At 41.8% G+C, this 20,745-nt stretch overlaps 1 protein-coding gene across 3 annotated transcripts; it reads right to left on the bottom strand.

Annotated features, from left to right (window-relative positions):
- Window positions 1–3,224: 3,224 nt before the first annotated feature.
- On the bottom strand, window positions 3,225–16,454 carry kif7 (kinesin family member 7). 3 transcript variants are annotated; one of them, XM_056413173.1, is made up of 20 exons: window positions 16,371–16,454; window positions 14,412–14,804; window positions 13,739–13,936; window positions 13,219–13,618; window positions 12,779–13,126; window positions 11,711–11,903; window positions 11,487–11,639; window positions 10,716–10,874; window positions 10,316–10,461; window positions 10,054–10,172; window positions 9,091–9,246; window positions 8,793–8,998; window positions 8,363–8,560; window positions 7,544–7,669; window positions 7,146–7,322; window positions 6,580–6,795; window positions 5,789–5,995; window positions 4,512–4,710; window positions 4,165–4,323; window positions 3,225–3,933 (listed from the first exon to the last, which is right to left on the bottom strand). In XM_056413173.1, the coding sequence occupies exons 2-20, from the start codon at window positions 14,740–14,742 to the stop codon at window positions 3,539–3,541; spliced, it is 4,086 nt and encodes a 1,361-aa protein (XP_056269148.1). In that variant the 5' UTR covers window positions 14,743–14,804; window positions 16,371–16,454; the 3' UTR covers window positions 3,225–3,538. The 3 variants fall into 3 exon arrangements, with proteins under 3 accessions (XP_056269148.1, XP_056269149.1, XP_056269151.1); XM_056413174.1 differs by having other exon boundaries at window positions 4,177–4,323; XM_056413176.1 differs by having other exon boundaries at window positions 11,723–11,903.
- Between the last annotated feature and the right edge of the window lie 4,291 nt (window positions 16,455–20,745).

The raw sequence follows: 20,745 nt of genomic DNA, 5'->3' as shown, positions 1-20,745 counted from the left end.
CATATAATTAAATGTATTTCAAGGAAGATAATGAATTCACTTTCGGGAGCCCATGCTGCACACTTAACGATAACAAATATATACTCACACTTTAGTCTGACTTTGACCCTTCCTTTGTGGTCGTGAAATAAATAAAAAGACACTGTGTCAGACAACAATGCACAATTAGATTCAGTGTTGTGTGTGTAAGCCCTAACCTGTAGTGCATTCTTCTCTTTCATCAACTCTGGACATTTTGCAGCTTGATAGACACAAACAATTATTTGACATGTTGCCGGGATCGTCTCTCAGGTCACCTCTGACTTGTGAAGTTGTGTTCTCGTCTATAGAGCAAGATACAAAACAGTTCACCAGCGCGTTGAGACTTTAAACTGCACAACTGGAGCGGTTATAGAAAGAAAAAACTACATTCCTGCAGGCAGTGTTCAACTTATTATTTAAAAACGTGTTGGATTTCTTGTTGTCCTGTTGCATGAGGGAAGCATGATCCCATGCAGCTCAGAACAATTCAGCTTTAGTTTAGTCAGTTAAATATAACAAGTTTATTTTTATAGGACATTTCAACAGTAAGTCAATTCAAAGTGCTTCACATAAAACCATTACAAGCATCAACACATAACGCATAAGAAAACAAGATTTGAAAACCACTTCTGACTCTTGGAACAGGAAGCAGGCCAGACCCATGCAGACCACCTGAGGGGTCGGGGTGGTTCATAAGGTCGCAACAGATCATATAGGTATGTAGGCCCTAAATTGACCAGCAGCAGGATATTAAAATCAATTCTTTGTTGGACAGGAAGTCAGAGACCTGAGTGATGTGATCCACTTTCCTAGTGAGGACTCCAGCTGCAGCTTTTAAGGATGAACACAAAGCAGTTTGGACCAGAATCTCCTAGAACACACTCTGTACCCACCTTCTCTGTTACATGTCTAAAGTCCTGCAGCCATTCCACAGATACACTGATACTCTGTCCCAGAGTAAAATGCTGCTTCTGTTATTAAATGATTGGGTACTTGTTCAGTTTATATCATTTATTGGATTAATCTAAAATCGTTTTTTCCATTTCTGTCATTATTTCCCTCAGCGATGCACAAAGCTCAATTATATTAAGCTCAAGTTATTCATACACTCTCATATTCATTGAATGTGTTTTAACTCTAATGTGTCCTTCTGTACACATGACATCTATTGCATCTGTCCATCCTGGAGAGGGATCCTCCTCTGTTGCTCTCCTGAAGGTTTCTTCCCTTTCCCCCCCGTGAAGGGTTGTTTGGGAGTTGTTCCTGATCCGATGCGAGGTTCTGAGACAGGGATGTCTATGTGTACAGATTGTAAAGCACTCCGAGACAAATTTGTAATTTGTGAAAATGGGCTATACAAATCAACTGAATTGAATTGAATTGTACTCCTGTCTGCAGTTTTTGAGCTGCCCCGAGTCAGAAATAAAACTGTAACTTTTATTTTGCTGTGTTTTTTTAAAGAGGCAAATATTTTTAGAAGAATTCACGTTTCAGCTTAGGGAAAAGAAGATGAGAAAGAAATACTTTTGCATGACGCATAAGATGAGACATGTTACACACTACCGCCCCCTTCTGCTCAGATGGAGTCGACACACACGGTGGACACGTGGGGAGATGATGAGTGAAAAGAGAGATTTATCCTCCACTTGTATGAAGCAGGACCGATATATGAACTGTTCTGAAGATGGCAACCAATGAGGCTCCATGTAAATGATCTAAAAGCTTTGTCTTGTTTATTTTTTGGGAGAAAATAATCTTTTTGAGTTTTGGAACGACAGTTCTTATAGTTTAAACTTTAGAGGCTTCGGGGCATGCAAACAGAAACTAGGTCACAGAGTATAATGCATTCATTATATTCCTTTGAATTAACGCGTTAACACAATGTAGAGAAATACTTTGAGTAAAAGTCCTGTACTAATGTTTATGACACACTATATATACTATGATGTTTTTCATAAAAAAACATTTCTGACATTTGTTTGACACATTATTGTGGTATTTTATTATCCTATGTCTTTGTCTTTATCTAGAAGGCAGACTATACTATGACTTTTTATGACATACATCATGAGTTTTGTGTGGTACTTGTATGAATGTCACAATTGTGCAATGGTTTTGTGACATACTATACCATTACTTTTGTTTACTGATTGTTACATTTTTGGCACACTCTACATATTGTAAAAATAATCAAAGTATGAAGACGATATTTTGCTATACTGGTGTTTTCTTGCTTTGAGTTTGTCCAGCATCTCCTGCTTGTCTTAAATCTCTTCTCGGTTCTGCTTTCAGCATTATGTCATTTGCGTGTAGCAGTTTTCAGACAGTATATGTTGTTCAGGTCGACCTCTTCTCACCTTGATGTACTTGTCTGCATCCAGTCTGCTTCTCCCCAAACATATTGTGTCTTTATTCTGAGAACCAAAAAGACACAAAAGCTCCTTATATTGGTTGAAATGTCAGCTGCAGGTATTCTTAAGTACTTGTCATCAAAGATAATCATACTGAATGATGTCTAATGTTTAGTACAGACCGTATCCTGAAAGTTCAGGAATTTTCTTAGAAGTTCATACTGTTACTAAAAAGGTCACTGAATTTAAAATATGTTATACGCTTTCGAGAGTAAACATTAAATCCTCAGCAGATGGTAACGAGCAAAATGATCCTCCCAAAGCTTCAGCATAGATGGTCTCCTGTTCATCTGCATAACATTAACACTGGAAAGTGGAGAATTGCGTAATGTCCATGAATTAAATAAAGACCAGAAGGATTTGGACAAACCCACACACTTCCACAGTTCACCGACTGTACGAACGCAAGTCCAATTGCAGCCATAATTTCAGCAGCCACGACCCAGATAAGAGCAGCTGTCGTGTTTAAACTGGGTCATACGGCTTTAGTTTTTGACACAAAACCCAAACAGCGGATTAGATGGGAGCAAAAACTGCATGCAGTTAGAACGAAGAAATCATGTACAAGAGGTTATGATACAGATATGCGACACGTTAAGACCTCTGAGGATAAATGTAACCCACCACAACACAACATCTCTCAGCAGCTTTCAAGCTCCTCAGCTGTAACAACATTGAAACTGACCATCGACACAGAACTAATGTCTGAAATAATTTCCCGATTATTGTGTCTCAAGTTGTGAAATAAATGAATAACTATTAATCATGGGGAAAAAAAACACACCAGATGAGTGTGAGTGGCAACATCATTTTAATATAAAATACTGTAGAGTAAAAAGGCTACATGATTAGAGAGCATCATTTAGTAAGACGCACACTTTTCACCTCGTTGACTTTCACTGCTGGCAGACCATAAACCGATAACAACTACTGTGTGACATGGAAACATAGACTGTACCTTACTGAAAGTGCTTCATATGGATATCAGCGGATGTCCGTGTGTATTAATTTGTACAAAAAAAGGAAATTACAAAAACTAAAGAGGGCTAAAATATTTCAGAAACGAAATAATGGGAATGGACTTAAGAAGCACAGTACATGTGTTTTCAGACCGGATTCTTCCGCACATCAATTAATGAATTGTTTGAAGTCTGCGGTCCGATGCTGAGGCTGGAGCGCCGTGACTCTCGGCGAGACTTCACCGCAGGCAGCGATGCCGGCCCGCCCCAGGACCCCGGACCAGTTTGAACGACGCGGTTCGAGGGAACATCCCCCGCTGCCGGGAGCCACAGCTCCTCCATGACAGCAGCTTCCTCCGTCGGGAGAGAGGAGCGCCTCCACGTGGACGGGAGGGGCGTGTTCACCAGCTCACGCATCTCTTCCCGGGACCTGGGCGGTTTGTCCGACTGGGCCGTCCCCCGTCCTCCTGGACTGTCCTCGGGCCAGCGGGTCAGCTTCTCCGTGCTGCCGCCGCCGCCGCCGGCTGCTTTACCTTCAGACGCTGGAAGACAACACAAAGAAAACATTCATCTAAATATTGAGAGTATCAACAGAGTTTACTCGAAGCGTATTGAATATCAAAACATACGTGGAGATAGAGATTTGAGGGTCAAATAGCTGAATGAAAGAACAGGGTGTTTACAAAGCAAAGAAAAAGGTTGAAACCATTGCCGTAAACACAATGATTACAATAATCATAAATCATAAGATGGACAATCACTTTATCTAATACTTCTATCTTTACCAAGGTCTTTCGGCTGGCCACACAGTTCCCTCAGCTTGTTGCTTAGCTCCAGATTTGCCGTCTTGTAGTGGGTCAGCTCCAAGCTGAGGTTATGGATCCATCCCTCGTACTGACGCTGCCTCCCTGCAAAGCCCTCGTCGATTTGCTCTGTGGAAGGAGATTACTTTTACGAGACGGTTATGAGAATACTCTCGCAACTTGAATACTTAACTTAAATGTTTAACAATGTATACTGTATCCAGTGGAGAGTGGGATTTATAATATATCTGAAGTGGCGCGAGCCTCATAGACAGCCCTTGTTTTTCGTGAGCGACAGCAGATGAGCGGCTCTGCACCTCGACACTGCTGCAGGAGGAGCTGCACGCTCTTCTCGTGTTCCTTCTGCTGCTGCGTGAGCCGGCGATCCGTGTCGAGTTGAGTGCGATCGAGGGCGTTCTCCAGCCACTGCACCAGCTTCTGCTGCTCATCCAGTTGCATCTCCAACTCGGCCAGCGCAAGCTGCAGCTTACGCTCCTCCTCGCGCAGAGTCACCACCTACAGGAAGCGTGAACACTCGTTAGCCCGTCGGTGCGTTCGCATAAACAGTCACACCCTGTAAGGCAGGGGTGCTCAATACGTCGATCGCGCCGACCTGCCAGTCGATCTCGGCGACTCACCAGTCGATCGCGACGTAGTATGGTAGATCGCATGACATTTAAAAAAATTGGCCCGCCCCCCTGTAATTTCCTCTATAGCACGTCTTTGTTCTTTTATTAAACCAAACAGCCGTCTGTTGTTGATCGTAGCTACACAGCAGCAAGTCATCTCTGTCTCTACGTGCCGCGTTAACACTTCTCGGCTCTCCGTCTCACGCGTCGCAGAGTGCGCGCATCGGAACGGAGCAAAAAAAAGTCACTTCCCCCCCCCCGCAGGTAGATCATTTTGACCTGGTCATTTTATAAGTAGCTCGCGTGCTGAAAAAGTTTGAGCACCCCTGCTGTAAGGTATGACACCCCGCTTAGCTTTTCTTATGAAGGAGTGTTTTTTCATTACAAATGGTCATTTAATATTATTGCTGTTTAAATGACATAAGTGGTGTGTAACAAACTGGTCAGCTTGTTTAAAAAATAGATACAAATGATAAATTAATGTACTCTTCCTAAGGATCAAAGCAGGGTCCCACGAACAACGCTGGGGAAAACGGACTGTACACAAAGATGAGTCCTGTTCTCAGCTGAAAAGAATGGATTAAAAATTATAAAGAGCGATTAATGACAGCCCTATTAATTTACTATATATTGTCTACTTTATTTACTTTTTATAAGCTAGATAGCTTCAGCCTTGACCCTTTCAGTCAGCCACTTTCTTCTTTTGTTGAATTCTGATTGTTGTATATTTTGCTGATCGAAAAAAACTAAACTCAAACTCAATACTTATATCTCTCTACTCTTTATTTTTATTAAGTTTTTATTTTTGTCATTTGCAATGTTTTGTCGCGGTTTTTTTGTTCATTGAAACAGAATTTCTTTTTTTTTCAGTAAAAAAAACCAAACATTTTGCAGCGCTGAAGTAAGTTGAGAACATTGAAAAAATAAATTTTAAAAAAAGGCTGAATGTTGAGCATTTCACAGACCTTGTCGAAGTACTTGCACAGCAGAGCTCTGGTCTCAGAGGCAGACAGGTAGCTGAGCTTGGCCATGAGATTCATCTCCCACTGGGAGAGCACACTGGCAGAAGCCCTCAGCTGCCTCTGTCTCTGAGTGATGGCCTCGTTCTTGTACTCAATTGCTGCATCCAGAGCCTCGATAGCCTCATCCAACTGGAAGAGCGTCCGCTCCTCCTACACAGGTCAGAGGGAACAGATGGACGCAATGAGGAGGTGAACATGAACATTCAGTCACAAACGGGTAATATCACAGCTTCCAGTGGAAATATTTTCACTGCTATACTACTGATATCGCCATGTGAAGTACCCAATTCAGTACTGCAATGGATACCTGTTTAATAACTTGATCTTGCTCTGCCACACAATTACAAAATATGCTGACATAACATCGTGGGTACGCTTGAATGGCGGCTGATATAAAATAGAATTAGCATTTTAATGCTATTTTATTCACGATTTTTTCAATAAGGGCAAATTTGTGATCCTCAAACATAAAGTAGGCTACAGTTGAATAAAATCATGTGAATATAATCGTGGTACACTGAAGAAAAGACACCCAGGCACCATCTTCCTGAGCTCAGCTGCCTGTACGTGACCGACCTCTGGTGGCGCGTGCTGTGCACTACGATACAGCGCAGAAACGGAGCGTCTGTAGTTTCGACGGTATTAATAATACGATAAAGATTTCCAAGTACCCATTTAAACTGTTCTTCATATTACCACCCTAGCATAGCTAGAACCCAAGAGTAATATCTGACCTCAGGTGAGAGCAGGCTTCCCTGCCGGAGCTTATCGTCCAGCTCCACTCTTTGTTTGAGCAGTGAGTCTTTCTCTTGACGGAGGTTGGAGATCTCTTGGCGAATCTGCTGAGAGTCTTGAGCACTGCTGCTGCGAAGGAGACCATTCCTCTCACTCAGCTCCTGCTCAAGTGACTCGATGCGCCCCGTAAGCATCACCAGGTTCTTACTCAAGGCCTGGAGGGAAGAGGAATAAAAAGGTTTAGCATTTGCGAGTTGCCTGTGTCACTGAAAGGAGTAATAATATTACATTACATGTCTTTTAGCAGACGCTTTTATCCAAAGCGACTAACAATAAGTGCATTCAACCTAGAGTACAAATTAAGAATAAGAATACAGAAAGTAACATTTCCTTAACATAGTCAAACTACAAAAGTACCACAATAAGAGCCATTTAAGTGCCACTGAAGTGCTAATCTGTGTTTCAATCCAGATATAGTCGGAAAAGATGTGTTTTTAGTTTCCGGCGGAAGATGTAGAGACTTTCTGATATATATATATATATATATGTTTGTGGTTGTTGCTACCTGACTGGAGCGGAGCCTCTTGGTCTCCAGCTCACTGCGCTCCTGGAGTAAAGCTTCTTTCTTGAAAAGGATTTTCTCTCTTTTATTGAGCTCTCCTTCCAGATCTTCCAGTTCTTTCCTCTGGTCCAGCACCCGCTCCATTTCCTCATCCAGCCATCGCTTCTGTTCCTCAATCTTCTGCTCGCAGGGAGTTCAAACGCGAAAGTCCACACATCAATAATGACAAGAAGAGACACAAACTAAGGCTGCACAAACAAAAGCCATGCATCTCTAACAAAATGACAAATTCCTAAAAGTCTAACCATTGTATGACTATTTTTCCTCTGCAGTTTATTGGCTATTTATGTTCTATAAATTCAAAGTTAGAAGAGAGATTCTCCTTGAGATTCTGGTCCCACCTGTTGTTCTTCTAACGAGATGACAGAGCCATTACTGCCGCTGCGTCTCTGCCTCTGGAAGGCAGCGACCTCTTCCGTCTTTTTTTTCAGAATCTTTTGCTGCTGCTCATTCTTTATCTCAAGTTCCTACAGAAGGGAGGGGGGGTACAGTTAAAGTTACTGCTGCAGGAGATGATGTTGGTGTAAACAGAGAAGAGAATGGGGGATAAACCACAGCCCTGTGTTAAAGTACACTTACTGCACGAATAGATAAACAGATTTAGCTTCGGCACCGGATACATTTGTTGAAGCAAAAAAAAGCCAAGTGGCTCGCGGCAGCATATAAACTTTGTTGCCAAGTTGAAACCCCCTTTTATAATGTCTGTGTGACATCACAACTAATTATAATCTTGCAAGCTAACTTGCTGTAAACATTCTATTACATTTCAGGATGGGGGTTTGGAAGACAACACAAGTCGGAGTGACTCGTGCCGTCTCATCGACTCATAGGTCCATTTCAACATGTCTTGCTAATGTTTTGGTTTTGGCACAACTGTGTGATGAGTGTTGATGTTATCCATGATTTTGGAATGTCCAGTCACTGTTACCATATTTACCCATCAGGTAACAAAATGGCAAAGTAGAATAATCCTCTACTGAACCTGCAGGTGTGACATATATTGGTGATTGTCATGTGTTAAATGGGGTAACACGAATACATTCGGCTGGACGAGACTGTCGGCCCCTCAGCGTGTGTGCTGGAGAACAGTGCTTCTTCCACATTTAGAGCTCCATGGTGAAGTAAGTGAGCGGCCACTCTGCTGTCGTGGCCTGAGGCACCTTGACTCTGTGAGTTCTTCTTTGCATCTCGGTCTCCAGGCGTCGTTTCTGCTGACTTTCCTGGCGCAGCCGCCGCTGCAGCTGCTCTTGCTGCTGCCTCATGCTCTGAACACTGCGCTCCAGCTCCAACACGCGACGCTCGCTCTGGGCAGGAAGGTTGGCGAGACGAGCCGTATCCCTCTGACGCTGACTGAGAACCTGGTACCAAACCAAACACATTTCCCCTTTTAAGAAATGTAAAAGTGCAGGTCGAAAAATACATGCATATACGAATATAACTCACAAATAGTTCAGGGTTTTGTTGCTAATTAAACATTAGGGAATGGACATGGATTTAAAATAGTATCTTAGCTGCTACACAATTCAGCATCACTAAATCTCTAGTTGTAATGTGTAATTCGGCTTTAGTACAGAGGTGTGGCAGTCTCACCTGCACTTTGCTCTGAGCAGCAGCTATCTTCCTGCGACATTCCTGCGCTCTGGTTTTGTCCGTCGAGCTGATTTCCTTCCCTTGTCTCTCCAGATCCTGCAGCTGCCGTTGGGCGTCCTGCAGCTCCTGTCGCGCCTGCACAGCTTCACGCTCCAGAGCTGTGATCTTATGGCTGTATTGCCTGTTCAGGGCCTGGGCATCCTTACCTAAAAAAAAAAACACAAACATTTGATAAAATAATAAAAAGGGAACCTCCATTTAGAAAAGACGCAGACGAATAATGAGATCAAAATGTCACCTGTTTTGACGAGCTCCTTGATGAGTTCTTCTTTCATGCGGATGGTGACAGACAGCTCCCTGATCTTCTGCTGTGCCTGAAGAAGTCCCAACTCTGAAACGCCCTCGAAGCTTTTCTGACTTTCACGCACAGATGTCTCCCCACTACTGGAGTTGGCTACAGAGATTTGAGAGAATAAACAGAAGATCAGCAGGGTGGCATCATGAGGACGGTAATAGAGCTTCAGACAACCGGTTTGGTTTCATTTCCAGCCACCCTGCTCCTCGCCTCTGCTCCCCTGTGTGTCAGTGTTTCACCGTGGAGCTCAGCTCCTCCACACAAACACATGGTCATGTCAAACAGGCTCTCTGAAAAAAACGCAGCTGCTCAACAAAGGCACCAGATCAGAGGTAAATGGCGTTGGCCCGCATCACCGAGCAGGCTTAATATCTGACCAGTCGGGAAGCTGTAACTAGTGCATTGCCGTGTTACTTTCTATTCATTAATATCCTTTTTTCCTGTCCATCCTCCACATGATTTGACAGTTTTGCTGACAAAGTGTGATTGAATCCTAAAACACTGAATTTTGAACGATTTAAACGGAAAATATTTAGAACCCCTTGGTTACCCTGACTTCATCAGGATAACAGGTAAAAACGGATTGCGAAAAGAAATAAAACACAATAAAAAGCTGGATATTAACGGTCATCTCATATGTGGCTGGTGTCCCAAACTGTAGAAACTTCTCCACGAACATACCGGAACCACAGGAGAGTACACACGAGAGGATACAAACAGCCTTGGAAAAAACGTCAAACATTTATTTTCTGTGTAACTACAAACACTCTGTAAAAGTTTCTCAATGAGTGAACATGAACATACAATTCTAAATTGGATTTATGCATAAATGATGACTTGAGAAAATCTAACGTGCCTCACCAATGAATATTAAATTTATTTCTCACATAGGTTGTTAAGACTTACATGCTTTTCTGGCTAAATAGAGGCGCTGGTCTGACTCAGGCAGAGATATGAGTCCTCCACCACCAATTGCTAGTTCCCCTGATAGCATCTCCTGCTTGGTCCAGGTCAGGTTCACCTGTCTGACAGGATGACAACATTATATAAATGTCATACATACCACAAGTGCATGTGCTCAGTATGGTATGTGTGCAATATTAATATAAAAAACAATCAATATAACTGGTGATAGCGGCACGCTCTGGTTTCTATAAACACAACATACTTGCGTCTCTCCTGGCCGAGGTTGATTGGACTGCCCTCTTCTTCTGCGTCTTCGATTTCTGCTGCTTCCTGGATCTCCTGCTCCTCATAGAGGCTATCATCCTGATCCCCATAATTACCAAGACTGCTCACTGGACTGACCTGTAACTACACACATGAACTCACAGGTCGATGAACAAGTAAGCTACATCATTATCTTGTAAACTGTTGCATTATTTTGGATCTGTCTCAAGAGTAGAGTAAAATAAAATCTATTTTTCAATAGTATAATCCAATACTCTGGTACCTTGCAACACTTTGGTGCGGGCTCACCCCATTGAGAGCATGCCCCTCCATGTTTTTAATTGTTATGAATCCACAAAACCCCACAGGCTGAAACACTGCGTGTGCTGGTCAGTTACCTGTCTGTATGAGCCTCCGTTCTGACCGTGTTGCATGGAGCCCATCGGGGCCGTGTGAGGCCGCGGTCGAGAGTTAAGGCCCGGCCCCGTGAGCCCGGATGTCGACAGCAGACTCTGCAGCTCGACGATCAAGTCCTGTTGCTCCTGCAGCTTATCACTCTGAGACAGAAGGAAAGCAATCAACGTAACACAATCGCACGAGGAAACTAGAATGGGCACTCGGTAGAGCACATACCTTCGCATATCACAAGATTGGGCATTGAATTATGAACATTTTGGCATTAGTTGCATGCCAATTGGATAAAAATTGACCGTGCTATGGTAAAAAGAAGATTTTGACCTTTCCATGACCTTGACCTTTGACCCGATTGATCCCAAAATCTAATCAAATGGTCCCCGGATAATAACCAAACATCCCACCAAATTTCATGCGATTCAAGAAGATTTTGACCTTTTCATGACCTTGACCTTGACCTTTGACTCGATCGATCACAAAATATAATCAAATGGTCCCCGGATAATAACCAATCATCCCACCAAATTCCATGCGATTCGGTTTAATACTTTTTGAGTTAGGCGAATAATACGCATACAAATAAATACGCGGCGATCAAAACATAACCTTCCGCATTTTCAATGCGAAGGTAACAACTGTAACCTGTTGACACATGTGTATATTATGCTGGTGACACATGAATAGGGCCTGCCATGATTACACTGTAAAACACTGAACTGTTACAAAAGCAGTGTTACAATTCAAGTGCATTTCACCTGCTGCTTGTACTGCTCCATAGCATCCTCCAGAGCTGCTAAGAAATCAGTGTTCTCTCCCTCCAGCCGCTGGATCTGTGCCTGAAGCAGGACAATACTATCCTCTTTCTCTCCGTGCTCATTACTCCACCTCTCCTCCGCAGCCTCTGGCTCCTGGGTGACAGTTAGAGTAATACTAAAAGATCGGACGTGTATATTTTCTTGGGAGTGTGCGAGAGACTAACCTGGTTCCTCACCGAAGGTCTTCCTTTCCGCAACGCAACACTGTCTTCAGTGGAGCTGTTCTCGATGCCACTGTCTGGTCCGGAGGCCGTGGTCAGTCCGCTGCGCTCCTCCTCCACGGAGCACAGCCACTCCTTCACCCTCAAACTCTGCTCGGCAGTCAGAGCCCCTTCACTCTGCAGCTCCCGCAGCAACCTGTTATATATTAATCATACAGCAATTGAATGAAGGAAGCCCTCATATTTCTAAAATCTCTATCTAGAATGTAAGCAAAAAACCATCTCACAGTCAGTATTAGAGACCCGATACACACTCCACTGAATGACGACAGAGAATGATGCCAACAAATGCCTCTTTTGTTTACTTTACCAGTGTGTATCATGTATTCCTTTCAGCTCCTAAGCTAACAAGCCACTGTTAACACAACAACATGCGCCCAGCAATGTACTTCTGTCAGCAGTGAGCTGCACTCAATCAAAAATAGTAAGCCATGGTCTGTCTCTGAAACACACAGAAGTGAAATAGTTCAACTGTACGCTAGCAATTGGTTTTAATTTGACTAAAGTGGAATAGTTCATATTATGGTGGTGACCTATAAAATATCCATCAAATATTATGTGTAGAGATTCTTAAATTAGGTGTCCTAAAGTTAAAATCTTGTTTTGCCTTATATAATAGTCTTATTTTCATGGCATGTATTTCTGTGATTTCGTTTGACTCTGCACTTGTTTAAGATTGCTGCATTTTCTGTCGTTGATTCTTTATTCTGGTTTGAATGAAAAAAAAGGATTAACAATAGTCAGGAAGAAAGATTCCTGGATTGTATGGCATAGAATAGTCATAATAATTGGCCATAATTTAAAATCCTTAATTCTGTTTTATATCATGACCGTGAGCATTGGGAACCCACGGCATATCCATATAAAATATACAGTCATCCATAAATGAACTGTAATTACCTGTCAAAGACATGCAGAGTGAATATCAAGGTAGTTAGTAGCAGTCAAAACATGTAATTACACCTTTAGAGCAAAGACTGCATGAAACGTGATCAATTACTGTGCGTTCACCTGTAAGCAGTGTCTGTGCACGTCCTGTAGTGGGCGCTCTGGGCTTGCAGTCTGCTGATCTCTCCCTCTCCAAGTCGAGGTCTCCGGTTTGGATCGGCGTGAGAAATCATGCGGGTCTCTGAGCGCTGCCGGTTTTCGAGGGCTCTGCGAAGGGCCTTGATTTGCTGCTCCAGTCCCTCGACCCGATCTGGCTCACGCTTGCAGTTGACCGTTGCCCGGTTCTGAATGTTTCTGGCCCTTGTGGCGTAGTTTAGTGTATTTAGGCTCTCATCAAAGTCTGAGGAAGATGGGCTGATGCAGGCAATCATCATTGTTTTCGAATTTCCACCCAAAGAGTCTTTTAGTATCCTAGATGAAAGAAGGAGTATATGAATTAGACCAAAGAAACATTTCACATCAATTTCTGTTTGAGTGATATTCTAAAACGTATGAAGATGTACCTGGTGATTTTAGAATCTCTGTATGGTATATGAGAGCCTTTCCTCTTCGGGTCCCCCAGCGCCCCGATTACATTTCCCAGAGCCAGGAGGCCGCTGTTAATTTGGATACTCTCCTTCAGTCTCTCTCCAGTGTTACCCGTCTTTAAGATGCGCTCTGACCCCGCAAGGTCAACAAAGTGGAACTTGGAAGACAACATTTGCGGTCCAGAATTTGGAGCAGTCCCGTAAAGGCGAGAGCTTCCCCGGCGCTGGTCCATATACAGGGTAAAAATGGTGTGTGAGCGGCTGGAGTTTAGATTCATCTGGGTTGCTCCAGTGTGCCTGGCTGTATTTCCTGACTCCAGTAAACTCAACACCTCATCCAGACCTTCCACTTCGCACTCCTTCACGCCACACAAAACTACAACGTCAAGGAGACAACAACATAAAATGCTGATTAACACACAAACAACTGAAGTAAAATACTGCATAACATTTCATATAACAACCACAAAGACAAATTAGGCGGCCTATTCCATACCAATGTTGCCTTTATCCTCCCTGATGTGGATGTCCTTGCTGGCTGTCTCCACCTCCAGTAAGTCTCTGAACTCTTCTTTGTAAACCTCCAGATAGGACACTCGGACCGAGAAGTCTGTGAGGTCATTTTCATCGAGCAGCTTGAAGACATCTGCAACCGCCCTGGGGATGATACCCTGCTCCTCATCTCTAAAGGAACCTGTTGACACAATTCAAACACACACAGTTGAAAACGCAACTGGCTCGTCATGCTAGAACTTGATTAGAGCGCAGTGTTCACTTTGTTTGACAAGCCCAACTGATGTGGGCTGTACTTTGCAAACCTGCTCGTTTTATTTTTAATCGTCTTCTGCATAAGGACCTTAAACTGAAACTAAGTTTAAAACAGGATAAACTGAGCTGACAATTGTCCGACTATACCTTGAATAAAAACAGATTAGCACATTAGTGGCACTTGAATGGCACTTGCTCATGGTATTACTTATAGTATTTTTGTAGTTTGGCTTTCTTGAAGAAAAGTTACTTTCTTGACTCTTGTTGTTCTGAGTTTGTACTCATGGTTGAATTCAACTTATTGTCAGTCGGTTTGGATAAAAGCATCTGCCTAATGACATGTAATGTAATGACAACAAATGAAGTGAACGATGGAAGAAAAGATCAAATAAATAACTTACACATATTAGCTTCTCCAATGGTGTAAGTCTTGCCTGAGCCTGTCTGCCCATAGGCAAAGACTGTAGCGTTGAAACCTTGAAGGAAAGCATCTATGAGTGGCTGGACGGACGATGAATACACCTCCTCTTGACAGCAAGTTTCTTCAAATAGGTAGTCGCAAAGGAAGTGTCGGTCGTGGCCCAGAGTAACCCGACGCAGCTCCGAGTCCACGGTGATACAGCTCTCGTGGCAGTGAAGAAGCTCTTTGGGCAGCAAGGGACGCACTCGAACAGCTACTTGCACGGCAGAATAATCCCCTCGGCTTTGGCCACTCGGCACTTTGGGAGACATTTCCGCTGCACCGCTGGAGCTCCTCTGCGATCCTCTGCTACGTATGAATCATCTTTGGGCCACTGGAGGGGAGAGAAGGATTTTATTTTCAACATCTCATGTCGCCTGACTGAAGGATGCAAGTAAGAATGTGAATGATTATGTAATAATGCAATGAAGCGACCTAGCAGTCAAATATTTTGCCATAAAACCATCCTGTACAAGACACTTTGCACCTACAGCAGAAGAGGGTTGTAGGAATATGTTTTACTAATGCAATCAATATATATTATATTTGTGATATAGCGACCATTCTGAAAAGTAAAAACTGCTAGTAGAAAAGATAATCTGAATGAAACTTTGGCCAATAAAACAAATGAAATACCTGATAAATGAAGGTACTCCATCACATTAATGTTCAATGACATTGTCCTGCCTTGAGTTAGTACATTTACACTTCAACGGGATGTTTGTGTGCATATTCAGGCGTATTCTGGCTGAGTGTTTCTCATTTTCCTTTATAACAACCGTGTACACAAACTGATCACAAAGCAAGTGAACAGCTGTCAAAATATTGTTATTCCAGTTAATACTGCGAATGCCAACTCGACACACACTGAAGCTGCTTCACATCAAACATGTTTAATTGAAAGGGTTGTTTGGGAGTTGTTCCTGATCCGATGTGAGGTTCTGGGACAGGGATGTCTATGTGTACAGATTGTAAAGCCCTCTGAGGCAAATTTGTAATCCGTGAGAATGGGCTATACAAAATGTTACTGAATTGAAAATTTAATTGAATTAATTGGAAAACAACTGAAGGACATGGGGCATAAAATACATCTAGTGTTGAGACTATTCACAGCGGTGGCAATGCATTGGTTTAGCTTGGAGCTGGACGGCCAGCCTCCTCAAGGGATCATGAACTTACTTACTAACTCTTGCCAGATCACCCTAACCCTTCTTATATTTGTGTTTTTTATTTTTATTCTTGTGTGTTGCTGCTGTACTGCTCGACGACAAATTTCCCCTTGGGGATTAATAAAGTATATATCTATCTATCTATCTAACTCCAGCACATCAGTCACGGTGAACTCTGAGGGTGTGACTACACATGTGTGATGAGTTGTGTTGACTTCTTTATTTTGGACAAATAACGTTCACTTCACGATGGAGGGACAACTTGGATTAAACTCGTAAAGACATTCTGTACCAAGTCTGGTTTGACTAACGCCAGCAATATAAAAACACACGAAGGTCCACAATAAAGTAGCTGAAGTTGACTCTTGTGTTCCCCTGTTAGCGAGCTGAAGTTAGCGAACCGAGCCCCCGTTTAACTAAGTCATACGTGAACTAGAAGAACCGTTATCCATAAAACACACGCACACACGTCGCCTTTTTCTAAATAGTTCCTAACAATAAGCTTCCCTAGATCTCACGAGCTCGTCTGTTCGCCTGGTTCCCAGATAAAACTCGAGCTAAGCTAAAGTTAGCCAGTTAGCCAGCAGTCCGAACAAGAAAACCAAAACATGAGGATGCGGCTGGATTATCTGGAGCCGCTGCTCTGCAGCGTGAAGTTTATTTATTATAATAAACAGTGTGCATTGATAGGGGAGGAGGTCTCGCTCACGATTACAGTTGAAACAACTTACTTAAAGTTGGCAGAAGTTGCACCGAGGGTTGAGGATAACGACGGAGTTTGTTTTAGGGAGAGTGGAAGTTGAGGGGCAGAGCGGAGGTGGGGAGGAGCCGGGAAGTTTGGGCAGAATGTAGGGTGGGGTCTCTAGGAAGCATCATCAGGGCTGAGAGGGCCTCATCGAGGGGTAAAGAGCAGAGATTTAGAACTGCACAAATGCAGCTGCAGAATTGAACACATTCAATTAAGTTTATTTTATTCAGCCCAATATCACAAATTACGAATATGCCTCAAAGGACTTTACAATCTGGATACATACGACATCTCTGACCCAGGACTGTGCTCTGTGAATATTAAATAACTATAAAACTAACATATAGCTGGACCATATTTCAAGGACTACCAGTAACACCTTTGAAATGCTAGAAGATTTGGCTTCATCTATGCTCCAAATCAAACTGAAATTAGTAGAAACATGTTCATCCCAGAGGGCTCGATTTATTGCAGCAGCAGAGTTATTCCATATGAGAGCATCAACATGATCATCCACATCAAACACACACAGTTCTGACATTATTACACATTGAGTCATAGACAGTTTGTTATCCTTAAATGGAGAATATAATTATGAACATGTTGGCAATAGTCACTGATTAGTCTGCTTGTGCATGGTATGACTGGGATTAAACAACGTGTGATTTAGGAAGAAATACATTATTCATATTTGGCACAGTCTTTTAATTGAAACCTCCACAGGTACATTTCACAGATCAACACTATTTGTTATTATGATTGCAAAATAACCATATATTAAACAACAGGAGATGATTCCCATGTGATCTTTACTGAGTGATGTATTTTGAATATTAATGAAGACTGTTATTTGTTGTCTGAATATTGCACTTACAACAACAATGACATTCTTCCAAAGCATTCAAAACGTACTGCTGACATGTGTTCTGCTTTAAACAAACACATGGGTTCATCCTTTGAAAAAGAGAGAAAAGCATTAAAATATTTATGAACATTACGATTTAATTGTATTCCTCTTAGCCTAGCACAAAACACATAATATCAAAATCATACATTAAACTAATACATTTTGTTTGAAATAGAAGATTGTACCAGCCCGTAAACATCATGTGAATGTTGTTGATGCCATAAGGCTCTAAATCCAAATGCCCCTTGTAGAGAGTGTAAACCGAGCCTTGGAAATTCACATTATTCTGTTTTCATTTTTAATTTAATGAGATAATCAACAAGGCATTGTTGTTCAAATACCAACATCAGAAAACCAACAACAATTACAAAACAAAAAACTAATAAAATACCTTATGTTTGAGTGCCATCGTCCGATAAACTGTTAAACATGTGTTACATATGCAGTTTATGGCATTTTTAAGTGGTCAATCTACAGTACATCATAAAATGGTCAAGCGTCATTACAATATTTCATTTATTTCTTTTGCGAATAACTACACAATAAGAGTAAGAGACTTACCTTTAACAGAGTGCTCTCATATATATTGAAGGCGGATAAGCAGGAACCTGCAGATATAAGCAGATGCTACTATTATGAGTAAAATACAATTTCTGCATGCATGCTGTGTCTTTCAATGCTTCAGCAGTCTCTGAATCCAGCTCCTGGCATTGTATTGCATCGGTGTTAGATTTGTGGGTTAAGTTCTATCTATAATCAAATCTCTACAGCATGACTAACTCATCCAAGCCACACCATTACCACCACTGAGGAGGAGATGGATGAACAATTGAGGAACATGTTGATTCCTCAGTTGCTCAGCTGGCTTTAATTGAGCAATATGGATTTTAAAAATTACTATGCAAATGTTTTTTTCAGCTTCTAGTGATATTTTAGTTTTCAAATTGAAACAATCCAAACATCACACAAATAAATGGACTAAAACGAGAGGTAGAACTTTGATCAAACCTGAACATTTTAAATACCAGTTTATAAAGCTTGCCTTACCTGTTGGTCTCTCTCTCTCTCTCTCTCACTCTCTCTCTCTCCCACAAACACACATGTTTACTAGCTCAGTGCTCTGGTGTTTTATAGGGCAGCTCAGTGACTCATCAGCATCTTGACGTCACAAGTCTGGAGCCTTAAATGCTAAGAGCACTAACCATAATGTACCTTAAAGGCCAAATAGATATGTGTGAATATTGTTTTGCAACAGCTTTGTGTAATAACAATGATGATAATAATTACATTAATATTCTTTATTTAAATAACAATGTTCATGCAAGAATTTCAGCACAATGTGCTTTACGGTAGGAGAGAATATAAATAGTTTGAACATAAAAGAAAGGAAAATAATATAGAAATAAAACACTTGATTAAATATGATGAAAGGGAATACATAAAAAATGCTTTAAAAATAAAACATAAAGAACAATAATCATAAACCAGGAGCCATAATTGCAGCATACACATATGAATGAACACAAACTGCAGCAGCATCAACAGGGATCCATTCTCCTCTACTCTGTTTGGATCTTTTCTCCAACAGGGTGGATGTGATGCATAAAGAAGAAAACAATTGTTTCCATGTTTATAACATTCCAAAGAGTAAATGGGTCAATTGTAACAGAGAGTTCGTTCTTCATAACTACGGTTATGATTATCATCTGTTTTCTTATGTTGTTGCAGAGTGTCAGTTCTCACAACCCTGCTTGAAACAGGGGCACTTCCCAAAATGTCACACCCAGCTATTGATTTGTCCTTACCAATCATCACCTGACTTGTATCCTGTCAGTAGGCATGTTTGGACACCAAGTGTACTGCTCACACTTGATCTGAGTCACACACCATGATGCCAGCAATGTGTATGACAATAAAGCCAGACCTCTAAGCAAAAAAAATACAGTTTATTATGTCCCAGCAGGGTGTTCAGCCTTTGAGTGTGCATTGAACTTGTGGTGTGACTCAATTCCATTAACAGGGCCATGTTCAGACACACTCAGCTGATAAATCTTCCTCTCACATTGTATGGTATGGCAGAGGGCAGTGATCTTTTGTGAAAAAGTAACACTCACTTATTTGGGTGGAGCATCTTTGCACAGCACAGTCTCTGTGCTATATGATGAGAGAATAATATTGTTGATAATCCCCCAAAAATATATGGATTACATCTATGAGGACAGCTTGATACTGCAGCATATGTACAATTTAAGTCAGTCTTCAAGTAGTTTATAACATCATAAATAAAGATCAATGTGGACAGTGACAAAAGAGACATGAGGGCAATCATCAATAAGAACACTGGTGTCACAGTCACACCAACACTTATTAAAATGGACTTATTATATGTGCACAAAGACCTGGGAACAAAAGTTTTTCATTTGTGAACTGTGATATTAAAGAATTGAAGCTGCAAGCTAAAAATGTTCATTCACCATATCAACATAGCCTTGAAGATGAAATAAAAGAGGCCACTTGTGCATTGGACCTAGTCATGAACTTAACTGACCTGTCCTTGTCCTCTTGTCCTCACTGACAGTTACACATGGTTGAGGAAAGGACACAGTTGGAGAGACGGTAAGGGCTCCTCCACATGTCCGTTAGATATTCAAAGCATGGCTACCATGGTGACAGTTCCCCCGAAAGGAATGCTTTGAGAAAAACGGTGGTGTATAAATGGTACTGTTATTGTTAATAAATATGCTTTCTCACATTCTGAGCCATGATAATCACAATAACTTTATGTATTCACACAACAACAGCAGACTGTTTGATTAGTTATAATAGCCTATTGAAAGCAATTGAAAATGTCAAAATGCACAATGTTGGGATGTGTTCAACAAATGTTGACATTGTTTGCAGTCATTGTTGGAACCATAGTCATGATTCAATTCAATTCAGTTTATTTGTATAGCCCAATTTCACAAATTACAAATTTGTCTCAGAGTGCTTTACAATCTGTACACATAGACATCCCTGCCCCAAAACCTCACATCGGACCAGGAAAAACTCCCAAATAACCCTTCAGGGGGGAAAAAAAAAGGGAAGAAACCTTCAGGAGAGCAACAGAGGAGGATCCCTCTCCAGGATGGACAGGTGCAATAGATGTAATGTGTACAGAAGGACAGATTTAGAGTTTAAATACATTCAATGAATGTGACAGAGTGTATGAATAGTTCATAGTAGGCATATTCCACGATGGAGACCTCCACGATCCATCAGGCAGATGGCGGTGGGGAGGAGGAGTGGGCGGAGTCTCAACAGGACAGTGGCGTAGTCAGGAGCAGGAATTCCACGACCCAGACCTCGATGATCCATCAGGCAGATATGATCTATGCCGTCTCATAGGGTCCGATGACCCCATGATACGTGAAGTCAAAAGGACTCCGGGGAGAAAGCAGAGTTAGTAACG

The sequence above is a fragment of the Pseudoliparis swirei genome, chromosome 4 (assembly GCF_029220125.1).
Source record: "Pseudoliparis swirei isolate HS2019 ecotype Mariana Trench chromosome 4, NWPU_hadal_v1, whole genome shotgun sequence".
NCBI classification, from domain to species: domain Eukaryota; kingdom Metazoa; phylum Chordata; class Actinopteri; order Perciformes; family Liparidae; genus Pseudoliparis; species Pseudoliparis swirei.
Note: the sequence above shows the minus strand (reverse complement) of the source record. Positions and strands in the feature narration are given on the sequence as shown.

Excerpts from the sequence above, each read along its gene's own strand:
- kif7 (XM_056413173.1), bottom strand. The coding sequence starts at position 14,742 with ATGTCTCCCAAAGTGCCGAGTGGCCAAAGCCGAGGGGATTATTCTGCC. Across the intron at positions 7,323-7,543 it reads TCTCGTTAGAAGAACAACAG|AAGATTGAGGAACAGAAGCG; the intron begins GTGGGACCAGAA and ends CCCTGCGAGCAG. Across the intron at positions 4,324-4,511 it reads CCTCCTGCAGCAGTGTCGAG|AGCAAATCGACGAGGGCTTT; the intron begins GTGCAGAGCCGC and ends CTCCTTCCACAG.